The sequence below is a fragment of the Urocitellus parryii genome, chromosome 9 (assembly GCF_045843805.1).
Source record: "Urocitellus parryii isolate mUroPar1 chromosome 9, mUroPar1.hap1, whole genome shotgun sequence".
NCBI classification, from domain to species: domain Eukaryota; kingdom Metazoa; phylum Chordata; class Mammalia; order Rodentia; family Sciuridae; genus Urocitellus; species Urocitellus parryii.
In genome coordinates this window covers 38,526,879-38,548,147 of record NC_135539.1, presented here as the reverse complement: position 1 = coordinate 38,548,147, position 21,269 = coordinate 38,526,879, and the positions used below count along the sequence as shown (strand labels likewise).

The 21,269-nt window shown below is 59.0% G+C and overlaps 1 protein-coding gene across 1 annotated transcript in view; it reads right to left on the bottom strand.

Moving 5' to 3' along the window:
• Positions 1-21,269, bottom strand: part of Adap1 (ArfGAP with dual PH domains 1) — a 43,507-nt gene that overhangs the window by 9,932 nt on the left and 12,306 nt on the right. Inside the window, exons 2-4 of the mRNA XM_026405688.2 lie at positions 19,374-19,504; positions 13,618-13,709; positions 7,108-7,190 (exon numbers count right to left, since the gene is read on the bottom strand). Of these exons, the coding sequence (XP_026261473.1) occupies positions 7,108-7,190; positions 13,618-13,709; positions 19,374-19,504 (306 nt within the window). The remainder of the gene's footprint in view (positions 1-7,107; positions 7,191-13,617; positions 13,710-19,373; positions 19,505-21,269) is intronic.

Here is a 21,269-nt window from a genome sequence, read left to right as displayed (position 1 = left end):
TCACCTGGGCAGGACCTCTGGGCACCTTCTAAATTGATAGAGGAGGCAGGAACCAGCACCCACACTCTGGGGGCCTCACAGCTGCCTGCTGGGGTCTCACACTGGGAATTAACTCCAGAGGGGAGAGGGGGCCACGTGGAGGCAGGTGGAGCGAGGCTTCGGGTCCATCCATCCTGAGTGGGCTCAAGGTGCAGAGGCCTACCCGGTGCGTGTGGCCCCTGCTGCCCCCTGCTCCCAAGCTACACAGGGCCCAGAGACACTGCCTGGTGCTGCAGGGCTGCACAGTGACCAGCAGGGTAGCTGGCACTGAGTCAGGGCCTCACCAGCTAGCCCGTGAGACCTCCACCACCCCCTTCTGGCTCTATCCAAGGGACAGGGCTGAGGCGAGGTCTGCTAGACCACCATGGTCCCTGAGAGCCAGTGAGACCACTGGACTTATCCAGAACATTCGGCACAGCTGGACACAGGGCCCCTGATGTGACTTCAGCCATCACAGGCAGGAACAGTGGCCACAGATACTAAGGTGAGGTCAGAGGGTGGGGCTGGTGGCTCCTGAGCCACTGTGCACCTCTTGTCCTGGTTGCACCCCACAGCAAAGGGCACACACTAGCCAGGGAAGAGGCCCAGGCACTCCAAATGGCTGGCCAGCAGCCACAGTCCCTAGAGGGGTAGCGTGAACAATAACCCCAGGCCCAGGCCGCCTGTACAGAGCTGCTGGGGCCACCCCTCGGGGGTATCCGAGAGCCCCTCCCCACTGCACAGCACCCAAACCCTGAGGCACCCCTGGGGGGAAATGCCGCCAGGAGGTAAGGCCCACAGTCCTAAGACCCGCAAGTTTCCTGCCCCAGGGAGGGACAGGCAGCCCCACCCGCCTCCCACCAAACCCCACAAACATGCCACCTCAAGGTATTTGGCATCCTCCCCCATGGACACCCACACTGAGCAAGTGCCCAGTAACTCTCTGTGCTGGGCACCAGGCTGACCCCACCACACAGCAGGCAAGCCAAGGCTGGGCGAGGCCTGTCACTCAGGAAGTCCCAGCCCACTGTACCTCTCCATCTCCCTAAGACAGGACAAAGGTTGAGGGTGGTGGCAGCCCTGGGACATCCCTGCCTGGTACAACCAGGCATCCTAGGAGGGCCACCACTCAGCCCCAGGAAGGGAGGCGGGGCCATTCCCGGAGGGACCCAGTCTTCAGGGAAGGAAGCGGGTCTGCTGGCGAGCGGTGGCCTGGCCCCTGGACAACATGGGGCATTGTGTGGGCCCATCAAAGGCCACCATTGAGGCTCGGCTGGAGGCAGGGACAGCTATCACGGGGTCAATCCAAGAGCAGGGGCCTGGGAGGGGCAGGCATGAGGACACACCCATCATGCCCCACATCTCCACATCCTGGGAAGGCTTGGGCACTTCCCACACACCAGTGGCCCTGGACAAGCAGGGCCACTCAGAGGGTGGGGGGACAGGGCTCTGCTGCTGTGAGGGGATCTGTACCCCAGTGTCCCAAGCCCCTGGCTCCAGGACATTGAGATAGAAGTGAGGGCCTGCCAAGTCAGCTGACACCTGGGGACAAGCCTGTCACCAAAGAGAGCTTGCAGGCTCCCCACCCCTGCACCCACCCGTGGAGCCCCCTCTGCTCCCTCGGCACCCTGAGCCAGGAGTGGCCCTTGTTCTTAAGCACTCTCGGCCCCCCAGGTGTCCTGGGGACGGGGGCCTCATTCCCAGCTGCTCCCTCATGAGTGGGCAAAGTTGGGGGCCACAAGCACCTGCCTGACCGTGGGTCTGGGACCTGCCTTCCCTCACTCACCCTGGACAGTGAGACCACTCCCAAACCCCACTCCAGGAGAGGATGTGCCTGGGGGCCCCCAGGCCTGCCCTGCCCCCTACTCCTGTGGGGCAGCAGAGCCAGACACCCAAGAGTGCTGGTGGCCAGGAGGCCCTGGGGACATCCGAGCTGGAAGGGACACTTGGTCTCTGCCTCCACAGAGCTCCCCCCGGGGGAAGGGTCCAGATGGGGACCCCGCAGGGTGGGGGACAAGACGCAGGGCTGGTGGGCACCGGGGTACCTGGAGACCCCGCTGTCGGGCACCTCCGGCTCCCAGCACAGCCAGTCCCGGCCGACTTCTTCTTTTGAACTAATTTTAGACTTCAAGGAAAGTTGCAAAAAATAGTCCATGCAACAGCAAGGACGAGCGGCGCTCTGTGACAAGCCAACCCAGACGGCCACATGGCTCACGATTCCGCTTATGTGCCACATCCCGAGCAGGAAAACCCACGGGGACAGAGCAGCTGCTGGACGCCAGGGCTGGAGGGGGTGGCAGAGGCTGCCCGGGGACAAGTCTCCCCCAGGGGGAAACTGTTTTGAAGTGCTGGCTGCCGGACTCTGAGCGCAGGACCACAAGTTGGACGCTGGGCCTTCCTGCTGCAGCACCCACTGGCCAGGCACACAGCGTCCCTCCTGCCTTTCTCCCGGCCCCACTCTCGGGCTTGACTGGAGTGGATGACCTTGCCCGAGGGCAGAGGGCGGGTCTGTCATTTCCTTCAGCTTCCTGGAGTAGGTGAGAGTGAGATTCCACCTTTCCAGCAAGAATGTTGCAGGACCTGGCTTCTCAGGTGCACTGGGCCAGGTGCCCATGTCACCCGTGACCCCACTAAGTGTCAATCTGCGGTGAGGGGCATCCAGGTCCCCCCCTTCCTGGATGTCCCCCACCACCTGGCCTTTGCTTGCTGACCAGCCTTGGGGAAGACACTCTGAGCCTGTGGTCCTCTGCTCTGGCCCACTGAGTCCTGCACCGGCCCTTGGTGGAAACTGTCCCCTCTGCAGGCAGCCCCGGGAGCCCACAGTTCTGGCTCATTCCAGGGAAGGTCTGAGGTCACTTCTGGGTGCAGAGTCCCAGGCCTCACCCCATTTCCCCTTTCTCCACCGGGAGGGACTTCTGCATTTCACCATGGCCTCAGGGAGGGGCCCACCTGCCCTCATGAGAAAGTCCTCTGAGGCCAACGAGGGGCAGAGCCAGAGGGGCCTGGGAATCTCCTGGGGCAGCCTGAAGGGGCTCCCTGCCCACCCAGGGAGGCTCCCGTCCACTCCACCCACCTGGGCACTGCAGGAAGAGGGGGATCTGGAGGGGGACCCTGGCTCCACCTGAGCACTTGGGACCTATCGTCCACCCAGCAGAGCGCCAGGTTGGGGTTTGGGGGGCAGGACTCGGGACCAGCCTGTGGTCCCCGGACACTCTGCCCCCAGAGACAGGTGGGGAGACTCTCACAGGGCATGGCACCCCACAAGCGGAGACAGTGGCCGGGGGCTTCCCCACTCTGAGCCCAGCTGGCAGAGATGGCCAGGAGAGGCAGACACTCTGCCAGAGCAGGTGGGGGGCAGAGGTGGCTTCGGGGGACCCGAGCACAGGATCCCAGGGGACCCCAGTGGCTCCCCACCACTGGGGCTTCATAGGTCCAAGCTCTGGCCCGTGGCCTGGTCCCTCCCATGTGGCCCTGGGGTGCCGTGTGGGGGTGGCTTAGTGGAGGAAGGGTGGACTGATGACCCCAGATCCTGCCCACACCCAGGGTTCAGCTGGGAAGGGCCACCCAAGGGTGGAGTGTTCAGGCCCGGTGTCGTCATTGTGGTGGCAACGCTTTCAGGGGAGAGTATAAATGTGGTGGGTCCCTGTGGTGGTCTGTCACCCATCCCCCTGTGCAGGCAGCACCGAGGGTCCTAGGGTCTTATTTCCTCCTCGAGGGGAGCCTGATCTGAGCCCCTCTGGGGGCCGATGCTGGGAGCAGCTCCCGGGCAGAGATGCCAAAGGTGGGAGGGAGAAGACCAGCTGCGGAAAGGACAGGAAGGCCGCCCCACAGTCCTCCGGGTCAGAGCTATTTCTCATCTGGGGAGGGCCACCCCCGATCCCTCCTGGGCCAATGGTCCCCGAGGCAGAGGAGGAAGTGGCTGGAACAAGGGACCATGAGGTCTCCCTCCAGCCCGCTCCTCCTGGCCAGTGGGATCCTTCCCCTGGGTGGACGGCCCTACCCCCGCTCCTGCTCTGTGCCCCCCAGCCAAGCTCCGGGTGTGTCTGGAATCTCGTGGGCTCAGCTGAACTCGGCCCCTCACAATTGCATTTAGAAAGATGACGTGCTCACCCAAGCCCTCACCTAGCCCAGAGGGTCCCTGCCCTCCCACCCTATGAACACCACAATGGCAGCCAGGACAGATGCATTCAGATGGCCAGCCCTCCGTGAGCGAATCCCAGCCCGGGTCTGAAGACCATGATGCCTTCACTAGATCGGGCAGGGCATCTCCTGCTTAGCCGTGGCCCACCAAGGCCCATGCCAGGCCCAGGCTCCACCCTGCCAGTGTGCACCCTGGAACATCTGAGCCTCTGGAGTCTGTCCTCTGGGAGGCCTCTGCTGCCCAACGGCCCAGCGAGTGCCTTTAGCTGCATCTCAAACTCTCCACAGCTGGCATCGGTCTCAGGACAGTAATGGGATTCCGGGGGATCCTTGGGCCTGGGGAGGCCTCCTGACTTACAGTGGTGTCCCCACTTCCTGAGCCCTGCTTATGAGCTGGGAGAGACCAGGTCCCTGGTGACCTAAGCACCAGGAACTGACACCCCCAATGCACCCACAGGATGCTTCACCCTCCAACCTGCTGGGGTGCTACCTCTTGATTCTGTGGCCAGCATGCACCCCACTTCTGGAACCTGGACCCCACTTCTTCTCAGGAAGACCACTGTGGTTCCAGAGGCCAGCATACAACCCAGGGCCCTCCATCACCCTGGTTAGAGTGACAGGATCACACAACCTGGACGAGTCAGAGCAGCCAAGACGTTCCTGGCCCCTCTGTGCCTTCCACTCACCTCTACCTTGAAGCCCCAACAAGAGGGATGTGAAATCCAACTCTGCTAGAGTCAAGGTGCCCTCAGCAGTTTGGTGCTAGGCCAGAGAAGCACAACTGGAAGGTGGTGACCCTGAAACCAAAGTCCTGACAGAACACCACTTAAACCCCTAGATCAAGCTAAGCCTGAAGCTCGACCCAATTATGTGAGCCAATCCATTTCTAGATCTGCTCCTCCCCAGTTGGTTTTCTGTCGCTTACAACAAGAGAGTTCTAGGAAGAGACATCACATTCAGGGATATGGTTACGTCAGCCCGGCCTGCACCTGCCTCTGACCCAAGGTCATACACCACTTTGTGATAAATTGCTAAGGTGCTTATGCCAAAGACGAAGGAGCTCTGGGTGATCCTCCTGGGCTCCGTCATCAGTGGGCTGGAGCGCCCAGGGCTGAGGTGGGACAGGGGACCACTGCTCTTCATCACATCTGCTCTGAAGTCTGGGACCCTGGAAGAGGCAGGACTGGATACCTGGGGCGGACAGTAACTGAATCAGAGGGTCTGGTGATGGGGTGGGGTCCTCCTCCAGAACCTGCCACACGGCCGTCTCAGCTCCAGGCTCTGCCCTGGGCACAAGGCCACGGTCCTCTCTCCAAGCAGAGATGGAAGTCATTGTTCTTTCACTGAGCGCCTCAGACATGTCTTGAAGCACAGGACAGCGTCCTTTAGCCCACTCACGACATGGAACACCCCCCACCTCTGCTGGTTCCAGAACATCCCCAGCACCCTGCAAGAGAGCCTGGCACCCATGAGCAGGAACTCACGCCCACCACCACCACTGACCTGCTTCCCCCTTTAGACGAGCCTGCCCCGGACGCATCCTGTGGGGCCTGCCCTGGACGCGCCATGAAAACAGAACACGACACGTGCCTTCGGGTCTGGCTTCTCTGGCTCAGCATCACAAGGTCCAGGTCCGTCCCCCCCACCCCACCCCCGCCCCGTTGTGGCTGAGCCACGTCCCTCTGGGCAGAAGACCACACTGCCCATCCCTTTGTTGGCTGATGGCATCAGGGCTGTCCCCCAACTTCTGGAGGAGGCTGCTGTGGACATTTGTGCCCAAGAACCTGCTCAGTCCCCATCTCTGGGGCAGATGCCGAGAAGCAGAGCCTCTGGGTCTCACAGCAGCCTGTGCCCCGCAGCTGGGGGCTGCCTGTCTTGGATGTGAGGTGGACATGGCGCCAGCAGCAGGGCAGTGCTGTGTCACAGGTGTCAAAGGTGAGGCCTGCCCAGGGCTCTGTCTCCGCACAGAAGGGACCTGGCATCTCCAGACAGCTCTTGCTGCTCTCGGTCCAGCCTTCTAGAACCCACCGGATGTTGGCTGTGTCCAAACCAGGCCCACAGCTGCCCTGGCTGGCCTTGGCTGCCCCCTGTCAACTGCAGGCAAAGGAGATGGGGGAGGCTTACAAAGCCAGGGCTTGGGATGTGCAGGTCTCAGCTGGGTGGCACCCGCCTGCCAGCCCGGCCCAGGGGCCAGCTGTCCAGCAGAGGCCCAGCTTCTCCAGAAGCCCTGGAGACTGGGCTCCTGAAGGGTCCTCCCCTGGAGTGACGTGGAACTACCTCCCCTGCCCTGGGGAAACAGCTGGAAGCCCACCCACCACACATAGAATAGTGAGCGGGAGGAAGCCCTGCACATCCAGGCTGGGGACCTACTGGGGCACCCGGTGTTTTATTTTACTTATTTATTTATTTGGGTACCAGGGATTGAACTCAAGGGCACCTGACCACTGAGCCCCATCCCCAGCCCTATTTTGTATTTTATTTAGAGACAGGGTCTCCCTGAGTTGCTTAGGGCCTCACTTGGCTGAGGCTGGCTTTGAACTCGCGATCCTCTGTCTCAGCCTCCCGAGCCTCTGGGATGACAGATGTGCGCCACCACGGCTAGCAGCACTTGGGGTTTTAAATGAGATGCATGATGTTCACAGCTGCAGGGCCACCTGCGGAGGGTGTGGCCTGAAGCCAGGGCCACCTATTATGTGCTGGGGAGACTGAGGCCAGGAATGGGGGCCCCGGCCCACAGCCCTCCTGTGGCCCCTTCAGAGGAATGGGCAACCAGCCTGTGGCCCTCCCGGGCACCACACACAGAGGGGACTCAGCTCCATGCTGTAAAGCAAAGCACGTCAGGACGCCGCCGGCTCCAGCCCATGAGCCGGTTACCAGAACAAGATCCTCATGGAGCTCTGGGGAGGGAGGCAGAGACGGAGGCCCAGACCCAGAGGCCGGGCAGCTCACCTGCAGAGTAGGGCTCCTGCTTCTCGGGGATGATGAACTCCTGACGCTCGTACTTGGCTCGGATCCACTGCTCTCGCAGGAGCCTGGGAGAGAGGAGGGGACTTAGCCGGGGCCCTGATCCCACCCTGCGGTGGAGAGAGCCCTTCCTGAGAGGCTCCAGACTCGGGGCCAGCCTGGGCCAAGGCCCCGGAAGTAACCAGTGGGTCAGAAGCTCCAGAGGTGGGCACGTGCTGGTGGCCCCACCTGAGGGGAGGTGCTGAGGTGGAGGTCGGTCCCTTGTTCCTCTTCCCTCCACCACAGTAGTGGGTCCTGATGGCCCAGCCCCACCCTGCCCTGCCCTGGAGGTGACTCTTCTTGGTCCCCCGCTGCCCCAGGTCCTGGTCTCCCTGTGCAGCCAGGTCAGCAGGTGAGGGACCTGAGCCCTGTGCTCAGCCCCCTCCAGGGTCCTTCAGGGACAGCATGCTCTTCCGCAAGCCCCCGGGGCTCGGCCTCAGCTCCCCCAGCTCCGCCCCTCCAGGGCCTCAACTCCCACCTGTGGGGCTGTCCCACCCCCTGAGCCCCTCCGAAGTCTTCAGGCCACAGCCCTCCCTGCCCCATGACACTCTGCAGCAGCCACACTGGCAGGAGGCTCACTCATTATGTGATTTCTCTGTGTGTCCATCTCTGAGTCCCCGAGTGGTGGCCAACCAGGTCCCGTCTCCTTCCTGCCTTGGTCTAGCCTCCACCCATCAGGGTTGTGTGCAGGACAACAGAGCCCACAGCCAGAGGCCCGGGCCCTCCCTGCCTCTCCCCGGCCTCGCCGCTCAGACTGGGGATGTGGCCTCCCTGCCCAGAGCTTGCAGGTGGCTCTCGGTCCCTGACAGCAGCTCACTGGAGACACAGATGCCCCCTGGCCAGCTGGGAGTCCCTAGGGGCCAATCAGGGCCGAGACTGAAGAAAGGCTGCCAAGGCCGGGGTGGGGGTGGCCACCACGGCAGGTGAGCCAGGGCCTTCCTGTCCCTGTGTGGCCACCACGGAGTCTCTGCCTCTCCTGACACACGTGAGGTCAAACCATTACGTTCCAGGCCAGGCGGGGCCAGGGGCCTCAGATTTGGGGTTTTTCCATTTCCGGTCAACTACATGGAACAGACTAGGAAACCCCTGGGTTGACATGGGGGGTCCTGGAGTCAGCCTTGAAGCGGGGAGTCAGCTCCCTATCCATGGGGACCCCTGGTGTCTCTGGCTGCAGCCCACTTCTACGGTGTCTCTGGGGGTAGAGGAGGTCCTCAGTTGCCATAACAAACTACCCCAAGCTGGGGGGCTTAAAACAGCAGGAATACACTCCCCATGGTCAGGGGCCTGAAGTCCAAGGTCAGGGTGTGGAAGTGCCTAGGACACTTGTGCTCCTAGACCTTCCTTGCCTTGTGCTCTGTCTCTGTTGTCACGAGGCCTCCTCCCCGTGTCTCTCAGTGGCCCTCTCCTTCCTCTCACGGGGACACCAGCCAGGCCCACCGATGGCAGGATGACCTCACTCAGCCTGAAGACATCCGCAGAGGCCTCTCGACCCGCCAGCCTGCACAGGTGCCCTGGGTCAGGACTGGAGGCAGCATGGCAGGTCACACTCAGCCCTGAGGGGGCCCAGCCAGGGAGCCAGCTCCCCTGCTGACCCCAGCACTTAACCTGGGGGTGTGCGACGGGAGACCCCATGCCGTGCGAGGGGCAGCTATGGGGGGGCGCTTTGAAACATCACAAACAGCCGTGGTAGGATCTCAGGGTCTCGTGCCCATCACCATGGGCCCCAGTCCAGGAGAGCCAGGTGCCCAGCTGGGCCTGCCTCCCCTGGGGTTCTGGCCTTGGCCCCTGAGGCCCTCTGCATTGGGAGAGCTGGTATGAACGGATCCTTCACCCTCACAGCCCAGGGCCGATGATGAGGCAGTAGGCAGACGGCACCTGGGGGGCCAGAACGGAGCCCCAGCCTAAGGCTCCAGAGGTCCCTGCCCATCCATTCCTTGGGGTCAATCCTGTGTTAGGGAAATCGGAACCCAGGCTGCACAGCCCCCCACGACTCAGAGCCCCTGGGGTGGGGATGGGTCACCTCAACCTGCAGCAGACTCTGGGCAGGGTCACGGCTGGGCCAGAGCAAGGGGGACTGAGGGTTGGGCAGGTGCTGGGGGTGACTCCCTCCCTAGGGCCCCCATCCCCACAATCCTCCTGTGCATCAGGGTTGGCTGCTGGCTGTGCACACCCTCGGTCCCCTGCTGCCAGGCTCTGGGTCCCCTGCTGCTCCAGCATCCCCCTCCCCACTGCTTACGTGGGTGAAGATCCTTCTCCCTCAGTGCTGTGGATTTAGGGCCTCATAAAACCCTGCCCGAGGTGGGAAAGGCCAGGCTGTGCCTCTTCTGAAAGTCTCCTCCTCCCCCCAGCTCACCCTCGACTCTCGACACCCCCCCCAGGTGGCTTCTGTTCTTCCAAGCCCATGGACCCCTGCCACTCACGGACCCCAGACACCGGGTAAACTCCGAGGCCGCTCTGGGCTGAACCGCCTTCCTCCCCTCGAGTCCTGAAGCTGGAGTCCTAGCCCCCGGGCCTCAGAGGCAGCCTTATTTGGAAAAAGGTGAGTGCAGATTTGTCAAATTAAGATGAGGTCATGCTGCCGCTGTTGATCCCTCATCCAATAGAACTAGAGTCCTCAAAGGGGAAATTTGGACCCAGACACACAAGAGGGGCAACCACACGGGGACATCACAAAAAGGGGGCCACCTTGGCCTCAGGAGGAGCCAGCCTCCACCTGTACCTGCAGCCTCCAGAGCCGTACCAGGTTCTGGGGACTGGTCTTTGGTGCTCTGTAAGTGGCCCCGGGGAGTCAGGACAGAGCAGGGAAGTTGGAGGGGACACCTGCCCATCTGTGGTGCCCAGGAGCTTCCGCAGAGAGGAGAGGCCAGCACTGGTGCTCAGCCCCAGAGCTGCGCAGGCCTCCTGCCCACAGGGAAGCAGCTCAGCAGACTCCCTGTCAGGAGAGCCTGGGGGCCCTACAGGGTGTCCTGCTGGTCTCGGCTAAGTCGTGGCCTTCCCGCCACCAAGGACGACACACCTGGGACCCTCAGATCTCCTGTGGCTCCACACTTCAGAAAGGAGGGAGGGAAGCCCCTGACCTGAGACACCTCCTCCTGACAGCCCTGGGCAGGGGCCAACAGCCCGTCCTGTGCTGGGGAACACGGGCCTCTGGAAGCCATGCGGCGCCTGACCTTCCTGGAGGTGACGGTCAACGGACACTGGGAAGCCAGGGTGGCAGGGTTTGAATCCTGGGATTCCCAGAATTGTTTGTCCTTCCCAGTGTCCCTGCTGATGCTCTGTATGTCTGCAAAGATGCCACCGAGGCACCTGAGCAGTGCTTAGCCGGGCACAAACCTCCACCCTGACCTGTCGGGGGCTATGGGCTCCAGGGGACAGAGGGAAACACCAAGCCTCCAGGGATCCGCACTCTGCTGGGTCACCTGGGCCTACCATTTGGTACAGCACCGTTTCCATGAAGCTGAGGGTGGCCTGAGTGCCACAGCCTGGGGCAGGCCAGAGGAACAGCACCCACAAACCCCCAGAATGGGAGGCACTGGCTGGGCCCCCCAGAGCCACAAGGTACAGAAGCCAAACCTGCAGCCATGGCTGTGGGCAGGGACCACCTCGGGCTCACTCTCCTGGCGGGGCCCTACCTGTGAGGCTGTCCTGGACACCGGCTCTGACAAGGTCTGGGGACTCAGGGGCCAAGAACCCTAGCAGGCTGGGGCCTTCCTATACCCGCCTGGTGACACCAGAGGACACACGGCCGCTTCCGGTTCCTGGGCACCTACAGTTGACACAGGAATTCCCCCTCTGGCTTTCCAGGGCTCCATGTCACCTTACAGTTGACAGAGCTCCTCCCACCACTTCCTCCAGCACGCTCAAACACCCCCACCTCCTGCCCCTCCACGAGCTCCACCCCGATCCGTCCTCCTTACAGCACTCCACCGTTTACACAGGGATTCACACAGCCTCTTGGGGAAGTGTCAGCCCCAGAGACCCTGCCTAGGACCCTGGGTCCCTGAAAAGGCCCCAGAGCTAAACACAGCCCAAGGAGGAGGAAGTGGAGGGGCTTCCCGTGTCGCCAGGGGGCGCCTGAGGCACACATGCAAATAACCTAGCCACCAAGCAGCCTCCTGGTGACAAAATCATGCTCAAAATAGCTGCCCACAGTCTGGGCTCCCGGCTCACACTGAGGACCCAGCAGGACCTAGGTGGCAGATGTCCCTGTGAGCGTGAGGGCTGGGGAGAGGTGGCTCCTGCAGGTGTCCCCTGAAGAATCAGGCTGAGCTGCCGGCTTGCCTTCTCTCTGACGGGGTCCCAACAGGACCTGCCTCCCAGGCCCCAGTGAAACTCACAAATACCTGCCAAGAGCCTGGCGGGGCCTGGCACACGGTGACCCGGTATCAGTCACAAACACAACACCAGACACCAAGTCACCTGCTGCCAGGACACGCCCCCAGCTCCTCCTGCCCTAACAAGGCCCCAGACAGGCCCTGACCACAAACAAGGGTGGGCTGGGATTACAGCCAGGAAACCCACCCCCTCCCACCCGCACCCCCACATTCCCGGCAGATCCCATGAGAGTCCCCTCCCCACTCGCTGTGCTGGGATCCACCCCAACAGGACCCTGATACAGGTCCATGGCACCCCAGGGATAACTCCTGAGGGACAGACCCTGGCCTGCTGACCCCTAACCCCAACCCACTGGGGCAGCAGCACCCTGGGAACCCCACTGGGGAACCTGGGGTCCAGACGTTTGGGGACACCCCTCTAAGGGGTGTCAGGGAACACATGAGCCTGCACCCCGCCTGCGATTCCGCAGGTGTCCTGTGGGTGGGTCCAAGAGTTTGGGGTCACGGAGAAGTCAACCAGAGAAAAAGGCTGAGCAAACAGGAGGCGGGTGGGGCTCAGCTGTGCAGAACGGAATCACCACGGGTCCTGGAGAGCGGGGTCTCACGGCAACCTGGGGTGGGGGGCGCAGGGCCCGGTGCTGACTCTTTTTCCAACAAAGGGCAAGTTCCAGGAGGTGAGGCAACTTGGCCAGTATGCACTTCTGAGCACCAACCGGCCCTCCCACCTGCCAGCCTGCCCCCTGTCATCCCTGTCGGGTGACCCCCTGACTGGAATGAAGATATCTGGGCTGGGATCCCCAGTTCTGTGTCCTCTGGGAAGTGTCCTCAGGACCCTGGGCCTCAGAAGTACCCAGTTAGGCCAGGCCCCCTTGTCATCCCAGCAGCTCAGGAGGCTGAGGCAGGAGGATGGTGAGTTCAGAGCCAGCCTCAGCAACTCAGTGAGACCCGGTCTCTAAATAAAATACGATAAAGGGCTGAGGTGTGGCTCAGTGGTTAACGCCCCTGAGTTGGATCCCTGGTCCGGGGTGGGGGTGGGGCGAGGGGAAGTACTGAGTTAGGAGGGGGTCCTTTGCCCCAACCTGTGGCCAACAGGGGAGGGCTCCAACTGACCCAGGGACCCTTCCTGCCTTGGGAAGACAAGGGGACATGGGTGTCCTGCTGGACACCGACACTTCCCCACCAGGGCAGGGACAGGAAGGGAGGTGGGCCAGGGGCTCTCAGCAGGGGACATCCAGCCTCAGGAGGTGCCCTGGAGTAGGGAGGGCCTCCTGTGCCTCACAGATACAGCAGCTCCTGGTGCTGGGCCCAGCTTCCTCAGCCCCAGACCCCTGAGGCCCTGCCCCTGACCCACTGGCAAGGCCACAGGAGAACCAGGGAGGTGCTCAGCCCCACCCAGCTCCAGGGAGGGCGGGGACCCCAGGACGCAGTGGCAGCCAATCAGAGCCAGCTCAAGGTGCTGGTCAGGGCCAGGCAGAGCCAGGAGGACACTCCAGGTAGGGAACAGCAGGCCAAAGGTCAGGGTGAGGCAGAAGGCGCAGGGTGGGTGTTTGAAAGGGAAGACCCAGCTGGACAAGCAGGCCTGGGGACCTGGACGAGGCTAGCGGGCCACACTGTCCCTCCCTGGGTGGGGCAAGAGGAGGGCACTGGTACAGTTGAAGCTGTCACCTCCTCACGGCTCCCGCTGGCTGGACAGATGTGGAGGCTGAGGCTCAGGGAGGTAGGTGAGTGGTCGCAGGGGGCCCCTGAGAGCCACACCCATGCCAGTGGCATCGAGAAACCCCCCTGAGACCCCCGAGCCGTGGCCCACCCAGATTGACTGAACCCTGCCCGCCCTCCACCATCCGTCCACCACACCAGGAACCCAAGCCAGACAAAGGGGTCTGGACCTTGGCTAGTTGGCTCCCTCCTACCTGCTCAGGACCCAGTCCCAGCCCAGAAAGGAGATGAGCCCCAGGGACCAAGCAGCACGGGGACGGGGATGTGCTCTCGTGGGCCGAAGGCCTCTCTGCTGGGCAATGGGACCCAGGCATGGCTGACCTTCCCCCAGACTCTGGATCCTCCCTGCACCCCCCTGCGGGGCCCAGGCTGTTGACCAGAGGCCCTGACCAGGCCCAGTACTCACTGGCAGTCGGAGAACGTGGGCCGGTAGTAGAAAGACGGGACTTTGGACTCGAAGGTGACTCTGGCGGCTTCATTCCCATGGGACGCCATGAACTGCAAGAGAGGGGGCCAGGGTCAGCGCCCTGGAGACCCAGGTCAGGGGCAGGCTGACCCCAGACACCGAGGGCTTGGCCGGCAAGGGGACGGGAACTCCATGGCCCTCCTGTCCGGGGACTGTCTGAGTGTGGAGGGAAGAGACTACTTTCCATGGCCCATGGAGGAGCTTCCTGAAGAAGGGCCCAGCCAGGGTGGCCGAGAGCAGAGCCCCCTCCTGATGGCCCTGACTCCACAGACACGTCACTCAGTTTGAAGCCCACAGCCTCCTGCAGGCCGGGTGCAGAGATGCCCCGTCTCTACTAGCCAAGGTCCAGACCAGAAACCAAAGGCAAGGTCCAGACCACAGTCCACAGTGGTCTGGAGGACAAGGGTGGGTCTGCTCCAAGCCACAGGGAAGCCTCTGTGGCCTTCAGAGCTGAGGCTGATGGAGGACCCTCCTGGGATATGGATATGGCCTCCAGGTACACAGAGACAAAAGTCCTGTCCTCTAGGGGTCACTGTGGTCTCAGGACCATGTGGTCATGAACAGGAAGGATCAGAGGGATCAACTAAAGGAAATCACAGACAATGAGACCATCCCACGACAGGCCAGTACCACATGAAAATTCTGAAGTCCAAGGCTTTTTTTTTTTTTTTTTTTAAATGAAATGTCAGTTCTTTAGGGAGCTATATGGATATCAGAGCTGTCCACTCAGCTAACCATTGAGAAAATGCCCAAGGTGCAGCTCAGGAAAATAGGTGCAAAGTTTCTGGGAAAAAAAAAAAAAAAAAACACATGCTCTTTTTTTTTCTTTTTTCTTTCTTTTCTCCTCCTCCCCTTCCTCCCCCTCCCCCATCCCCTCTCCCACCCCCTCCCTCTCCCTTCTTCTTCTCTTTTGTTATTGTTGCAGTGCTGGGAATAGAACCCAGGGTCTCACACATGCTAGGCAAGTGTTAACCACTAAGCAACACCTCCAGACCTTTCATTTTCATTTAGAAACAGGGTCTTGCTAAGTCGCCCCGGGGGGCCCTGAACTTGCAATGCTCCTGCCTCAGCCTCCCACATCACTGGGATTACAGGTGGGCTCCAAGCACCCCGTTCTTAAAGGATGCAGGAGAAACGTTGAACAAAAAGACCTGGGAAGATGGAAAGCCCTCCTCTCCTCTGTTAGTCTATGTATTTTGTACAATTCACCTAAAAAGTAGGAATTGAAACTTTCCAAGCTAGCAATGATTCTAAAGTTTATTTTAAAAATTAACAAGCAGCCAGACAGTGGCCTGGCCTGGAATCCCGGCCACTCAGGAAGCGAAGCAGGAGGACTACAACTTCCAGGCCAGCCTCAGCAACTTAGCGAGATCCTGTCTCAAAATATAAAAAGTGAGCTGGGCATGGTGGCAGTGGGGCACGCCTGTAATCCCAGCGGCTTGGGAGGCTGAGGCAAGAGGATCCCAAATTCAAAGCCAGACTCAGTAATTTATCGAGGCCTTATGCAGCATAATGAAACCCTATCTCAAAATACAAAATAAAGGGGCTGGGACTGTGGCTTAGTGGTAAAGCACCCCTGGGTTCAATCCCCAGGTCCAAATTAAATAAAAATAGAAAAAAAAGGGCTGGGGTGTGGTTCACACGGGCTGAGCATCCCAGTTCCATTCCCAGTACTCTCTACATTAATGATAATAATAATATAGTTAATTTTATGATGTTAATGTCTCCTCAAAAATAAAAACTAGGGCTGGGGATGTGGCTCAAGCAGTAGCGTGCTTGTCTGGTGTGCATGCAGCCTGGGTTCGATCCTCAGCACCACATACAAATAAAGATGTTGTGTCCGCCGAGAAACTAAAAAATAAATATTAAATCTTTCCCTGGTAAAGAATGTGAATGGACATTGATCCAAAGAAGACCCACAGCTGGCCGGTCAGCACATGGGAAGGCGCGGGGTCAGCACCACTCAGCAAGGAGATGCCAGTCAAAGCCGCGGTGAGCCACACCCTCACCACAAAGATGGCTGTGACCCCAGCAGGACCTGGCAATGTGAGACTCTCCAGCCTCCTGGGCTGCAGGTGAGCATGTGAGCTGGACAGTGTCCCCCAGAGGACCAGCTGACTCATCTCACTCCGGGGAGAGGAGATGTGCTCCTGGCAATATACTCAAAATAGCAGAATATGGAAACAACCCAGGTCCCCTCAACTGGCCACTGGACAGACTGTGGCCCAAGTGCTCATGGTGGTGCCATTGTGAGCCCTGACAAGGGCCAACGTGGTGAGCTCAGGGACACCCGCCGGACGCAAAGGCCCTCACTGCATGTGAGCCGGGCAGGCACAGGCAGTGGCCAGGATAGGCAGACCTGGAGCCTGGGCGGGTCTGTCCCACTGGGAAGGGGTGGGACACGGGGCTCTGCTGTGGGGTAGGGAAGTGCTCTGGAATTAGATGGTGGTCAGGGCTGCCCAGCGCAGAGGCCACTCTTGACCTGTCCACCTCACCACGATGAATTGGAAGTGTGTGGATGAGGTCTCAGCAGAGGTGCTATTAAACAATAACGCTGGGGCTGGGCGCGCCTCGCTAAGTGTGCGATAAACCCTCAAACCACAAAAGAAAAGGATCGGTTTGACTAAGGTCCACGGAGAGAAATTTCCACGCTAAAACCACCATGAGCAAGGCTGAAAGAAAACCCCGAGAACACGGTTTTCCACACATTTCTCAGAGGGTGAAAAGAAACCAAGATGAGGGACACAGCCAAGAGGAGACTGGTGGGAAGAGGGGTCCTGAGGGGAAGCATCCCTGAGGGTCCCTTCCACGCAAGATAAGAAATCCCAAGTTCAGACCCCCCTGGGAGCCTCTGTACTATCCCATCAGCACAAAAGCCACCAGGGGCCACCTGTGGGCAGGGGTGGCAACACTCACGCTGGGTGGGGTGGGTACCTAGCCAAGGTGCGGTGGGGCAAAACCCCTCCCAAATACCAAGCTATGTGACCTTTGACCTTGAACTTCCACCACTAGGAATTTAGGCCCCGGGTCCATTCCCACACACGCAGAGTCACCCACACAATGAGGCAGTTCATCTACCCAACGTCAAGGCAGAGAAAGACTGGAAACAACCTGAATGTCTGTGGGGGCGGCGGGGGGTGGAGAGGCGATGGGTGAGGAACTTGTGGTTCACCCACTTGAGGGACAATGTCACAACCATGGACTGGATAAGAAGGCCCCAGTACTGATTATAAGATGCACACACGCTTGTACCCATAAAGGATGGTGTCCCAGAGAGATGGACAAAACCCTGGCCCTGGTTGCCTCCAGGGGTTGGGGGAGGCTGGAGTCAAGGGCAGGAGGGGCTTGTGTCCCACTCATGCCCTGCTGAAGCTGTTGGATGTGTGACAAGTGCAAATGCTACCAAGTTGTTAAAATATTCTGAACAAGCCGGGCACGGTGGTGCACGCCTGTGATCCCAGCAGCTTGAGAGGCTGAGGCAGGAGGATCTCAAGTTCAAGGTCAGCCTCAGCTACTTAGTGAGACTCTAAGCAACTTGGTGAGACCCTGTCTCAAAATTTTTTTTTTTTTTTGTTAAATGGCTGGGATGTGGCTCAGGGGTAAAGCGCCCCTGACTTCAATCCCTGGTACAAAAAAAAAAAACAATAAATAAAACACTAAGCAGGTGGAGCCAGCCAGGGTCCCTTGGGGGTTGGACCCACATGCTGTGGGCATCCACACAATGGAACATCAGCCACAGGAAGGAGCGTGGCACCAACACAGTGGAACACAGAGGGCCTGGCATTGAAGGCCTCCTGGTATGATATTTTTGTCAAATATCCAAAATAGGCAGATCTATAGAGAGGGTTTGTGGCTGCTTAGGGCTCCGGAGGAGGTCACACCTAAAAGAAAAGGGGTATGTTTCTGAGGTGATGAAGATGTCTAAAATCAGCTGGGATGTTGGCAGCACAACTCAGAATACGCTAAAACCACTGAGCTGTGCGCTCCAAGTGGACGAATTGTCTGGTACGTGAATTTAGTCAATGAGATGTTTGTTCAAAAAGACGTTCTAGGGCTGGGGTGTGGCTCAGCAGTGGAGTGCCTGCCTAGCATGCAGGACGCACCGGGTTCCATCCCCAGCATTGAAAAAAAGAGAAAGAAATATGAAGTGGAAAGATGTTATAGAAGAACATAAAGTTGAAAAGAGAACCATGCACAAAACGTGAAGAAAAGAGGAGGAGAGGCGCACACCTATGATCCTGGCAGCTGGGGAGGCTGAGGCGGGAGGATCAGAAGTTCAAGGCCAGCCTCAGATGCTTAGTGAGACACTGTGCAACTTATGAGATCCTGCATCGTCATCATCATCATCATCATAATCATAATAATATTAGAGGGGGGTTGGGGATGTGGCTCAAGCAGTAGCGCGCTCGCCTGGCATGTGTGCGGCCCAGGTTCTATCCTCAGCACCACATACAAACAAAGATGTTGTGTCTGCCAAAAATTAAAAAATAAATATTAAAAAACTCAAATAGGGGCTGGGGATGTGGCTCAAGCGGTAGCGCGCTCGCCTGGCATGCGTGCGGCCCGGGTTCGATCCTCAGCACCACATACCAACAAAGATGTTGTGTCCGCCAAGAACTAAAAAATAAATATTAAAAATTCTCTCTCTCTCTCTCTCTCTCTCTCTCTCTCTCTCTCTCTCTCCTCTCACTCTCTCTTAAAAAAAAAAAAAACTCAAATAATAATAATAATAATAATAATAATATTAGAGGACTGGGGATTGAATGCAGGGGTGCTTTATCACCAAACTACACCCTAGCCCTTTTTATTTTTTCAGAAAGGGCCTCCCTAAGTTGCCAAAGTGGCCTCCAACTTGTGATCCTCCTGCCTCAGCCTCCCAGGTTGCTGGGATTATAGATGTGTGCCACTGCACCCCCTTGACATTGATCTTGATTCTCACTAGAGAATCTAAGGACCATCCTACTTATTTTTCAGAGAGGGAAACTGAGGCTGCCAACCAAAAGATACCACAAACCCAATGTCTATCCAGGGGTCCACAGCAAGGAGCCCCAGGAGGCCCAAGGCCTCACCCTGCTAGGGTCCTACAGGTATTCACAGGGCAAGGGACACCTTTTGCTGCACAGCACGCAGGACAGCCTTGGTGCCTGCAGTCTGCAGGCCACACAGGCCTGGACTGCATTTCCAACAATCTCCAGGGTTATAAACTGCTGTTCCCAGGTGTGTGTGGGGGAGTGCCACCAGACCCACCCCATCCCCCCAGAGGCCCCCTGGCCCCACCTGCTCTCACCTGAGTAGCCTCCTATACCCTAGTCGTGGGCGCCGAGGCAGGGTGGGGCTGGGCTTCCAGATCTGTCATCAAGGTTCAAAGACCCTGTCTCCACAGCTCCCAACAAGGGTTAGAGCAAACCCCTCACCCTGTGACGGACAGCTATCCCCCAGTCACGTCCCCTCTACTCTGTGTGGGGCGTCCCTCTGTGGCCCCCACAAGGGTCAACAATCAAAGCCTCAGTCCTGGGCCAGCCCGAGCCCCCTGGGGGCAGGAAGAGCCTCTCCCCAGTCACGGCCAAGCTGCCTGGAGCCCCAGAGTGGAGGGACCTCAGAGGTGTCTGAAGCCCAGAGAGATGGGGTCTGGGGTCCCCCAGCATGTGGTCCCTCTGCCCTCCGCCCACGTCCCTTGTCCTTCTTCGGCCCCGTACCTCCACTTGGGCCTCATCCCAGGCATCCAGGCGGACCGACTTCACCTTGCTGATCTGGGGAATGTTCCGGTGGATTCCGGAGCAGCTCAGACAGATGAACACGCCCAGGGTGTAGGAAGCCCAGTCAGGGTCTGGAATGGAAAGGTGGACGTCAGGGAGGCTCGGAGGGGACACTGGAAGGTGGACAGAACATCAGATCAGGGTCTCCAGGGCCCCTGGATGGAAGCCTCGACCCCCCTCTGTTCAAGGGGAGGCTGCGGGAATGACCCCTGGGCCACCCGACTCTGGGCCCAAGCGGGGCTCCCTGCCTCCTCCAGAGGAGGCTGTCCTGGATGCCCCCTAATGCGGACGGTGCTCCCCTCAGAAACTCCAGAGATCTGCTGAGAGTCCATCCACCCAGGGGCCATGGCGAGTGCTGGGCCCCAGGGCTGGACCAGCACCCAGCATTCCAGAGATCCCAGCAGGGCTGGACACACACACACACACAGGGTGGCTGCCCTGGGGACATTTGCCTGCAGAAGTCATCCCAGAGCAAAGGGGCTGAGGTTGGAAGAGAAAACCCCGAGAGGGTTTTGAGTCTAAGAGAGACCTCACACCAACGCAGGACATGGCCACAGGTCCCACCACAGTCATGAGGGACGCAGCAGATGGACAGGGCATGGGGGGGACCATCGGGGGTTGTCAGGGGCGATGACGGCCTTGTGGCCCGACTTGGCACCGACATACTTAGAGATCACACGTCTTGGTATCTAGTTTATTTTATAAAATTCAACAAAGCTGCAATGGCACACACCTGTGATCCTAGCGACCTGGGCGGTTGGGGAAGGAGGATGATAAATTCAAGGCCAGCTTGGGTGACTTAGCAAGACCCTGTCTCCAAATAAAATAAAAAGGTCCGGCAATGTAGCTCGGTGGTGGAACACGCCTGAGCTCAACCCCCAGTACCAAAAAAATAAAAAAAAACAAGGTCAATGAGGGGCTGGGGTTGTGGCTCAGGGGTAGAGCGCTTGCCTAGCACCCGTGAGGCACTGGGTCTGATCCTCAGCACCACCTAAAAATGAAATAACGATATTGTGTGTCCACCTACAACTAAAAAATAAATATTAAAAAAATCTACTGTACATAACGAATGATTCAAATATGATAAAATGCTAATGATGGTCGGATCTAAATGGGGTGTGGGCAAGTGTGGTGGAATAACCACGTTTGAAAATTTTCATGTTGGGGCTGGGGATGTGGCTCAAGCGGTAGCGCGCTCATCTGGCATGCGTGCGGCCCGGGTTCGATCCTCAGCACCACATACCAACAAAGATGTTGTGTCCGCCGAGAACTAAAAAATAAATATTAAAAATTCTCTCTCACTCTCTCTTAAAAAAAATTTTTTTTCATGTTAAACATGGGGACGAGAGGCTTGTTAAACTGGGTGAGAGCGCTTGTTGGGAGACTTGGTTATTTTCCTTCCCATCTTGTACATCCCATCATAATAACTGAGCAAAGGGGGCTTTGGGGGCTGAAAGGAGTCCTCAAAAGAGCAATCTCCCTAAAAAGGGGGTACGTCACCTCTGAACTGCTTTTTTTTTTTTTTTTTTTTGCAAAGGCTCTCCTGGGTGAGGTCCATTGACATCAAGATATTTGCCAGCAGTTGGGTACAGCCACCAACCAAATTCTGGCCAGTGAAATGCGAGCAGAGCAGACTTCAGTTCCTCCAGATCTGGCTGAGAACATCCCCTGGTCCCTGACTGATGGGGGGTGCTCTAATAAAGGAGGGGTGGGGCTCAGGGTTAGGAGGGTCCTGGGCCCTGAGTCAGTGCCCAGAGGAGACCCACCCAGGAGAGCCCAAGTGGGCATCGTGGCAGGACTGTGCCAAGAGTAAAAGATCACATGCTCCGTGTCTGA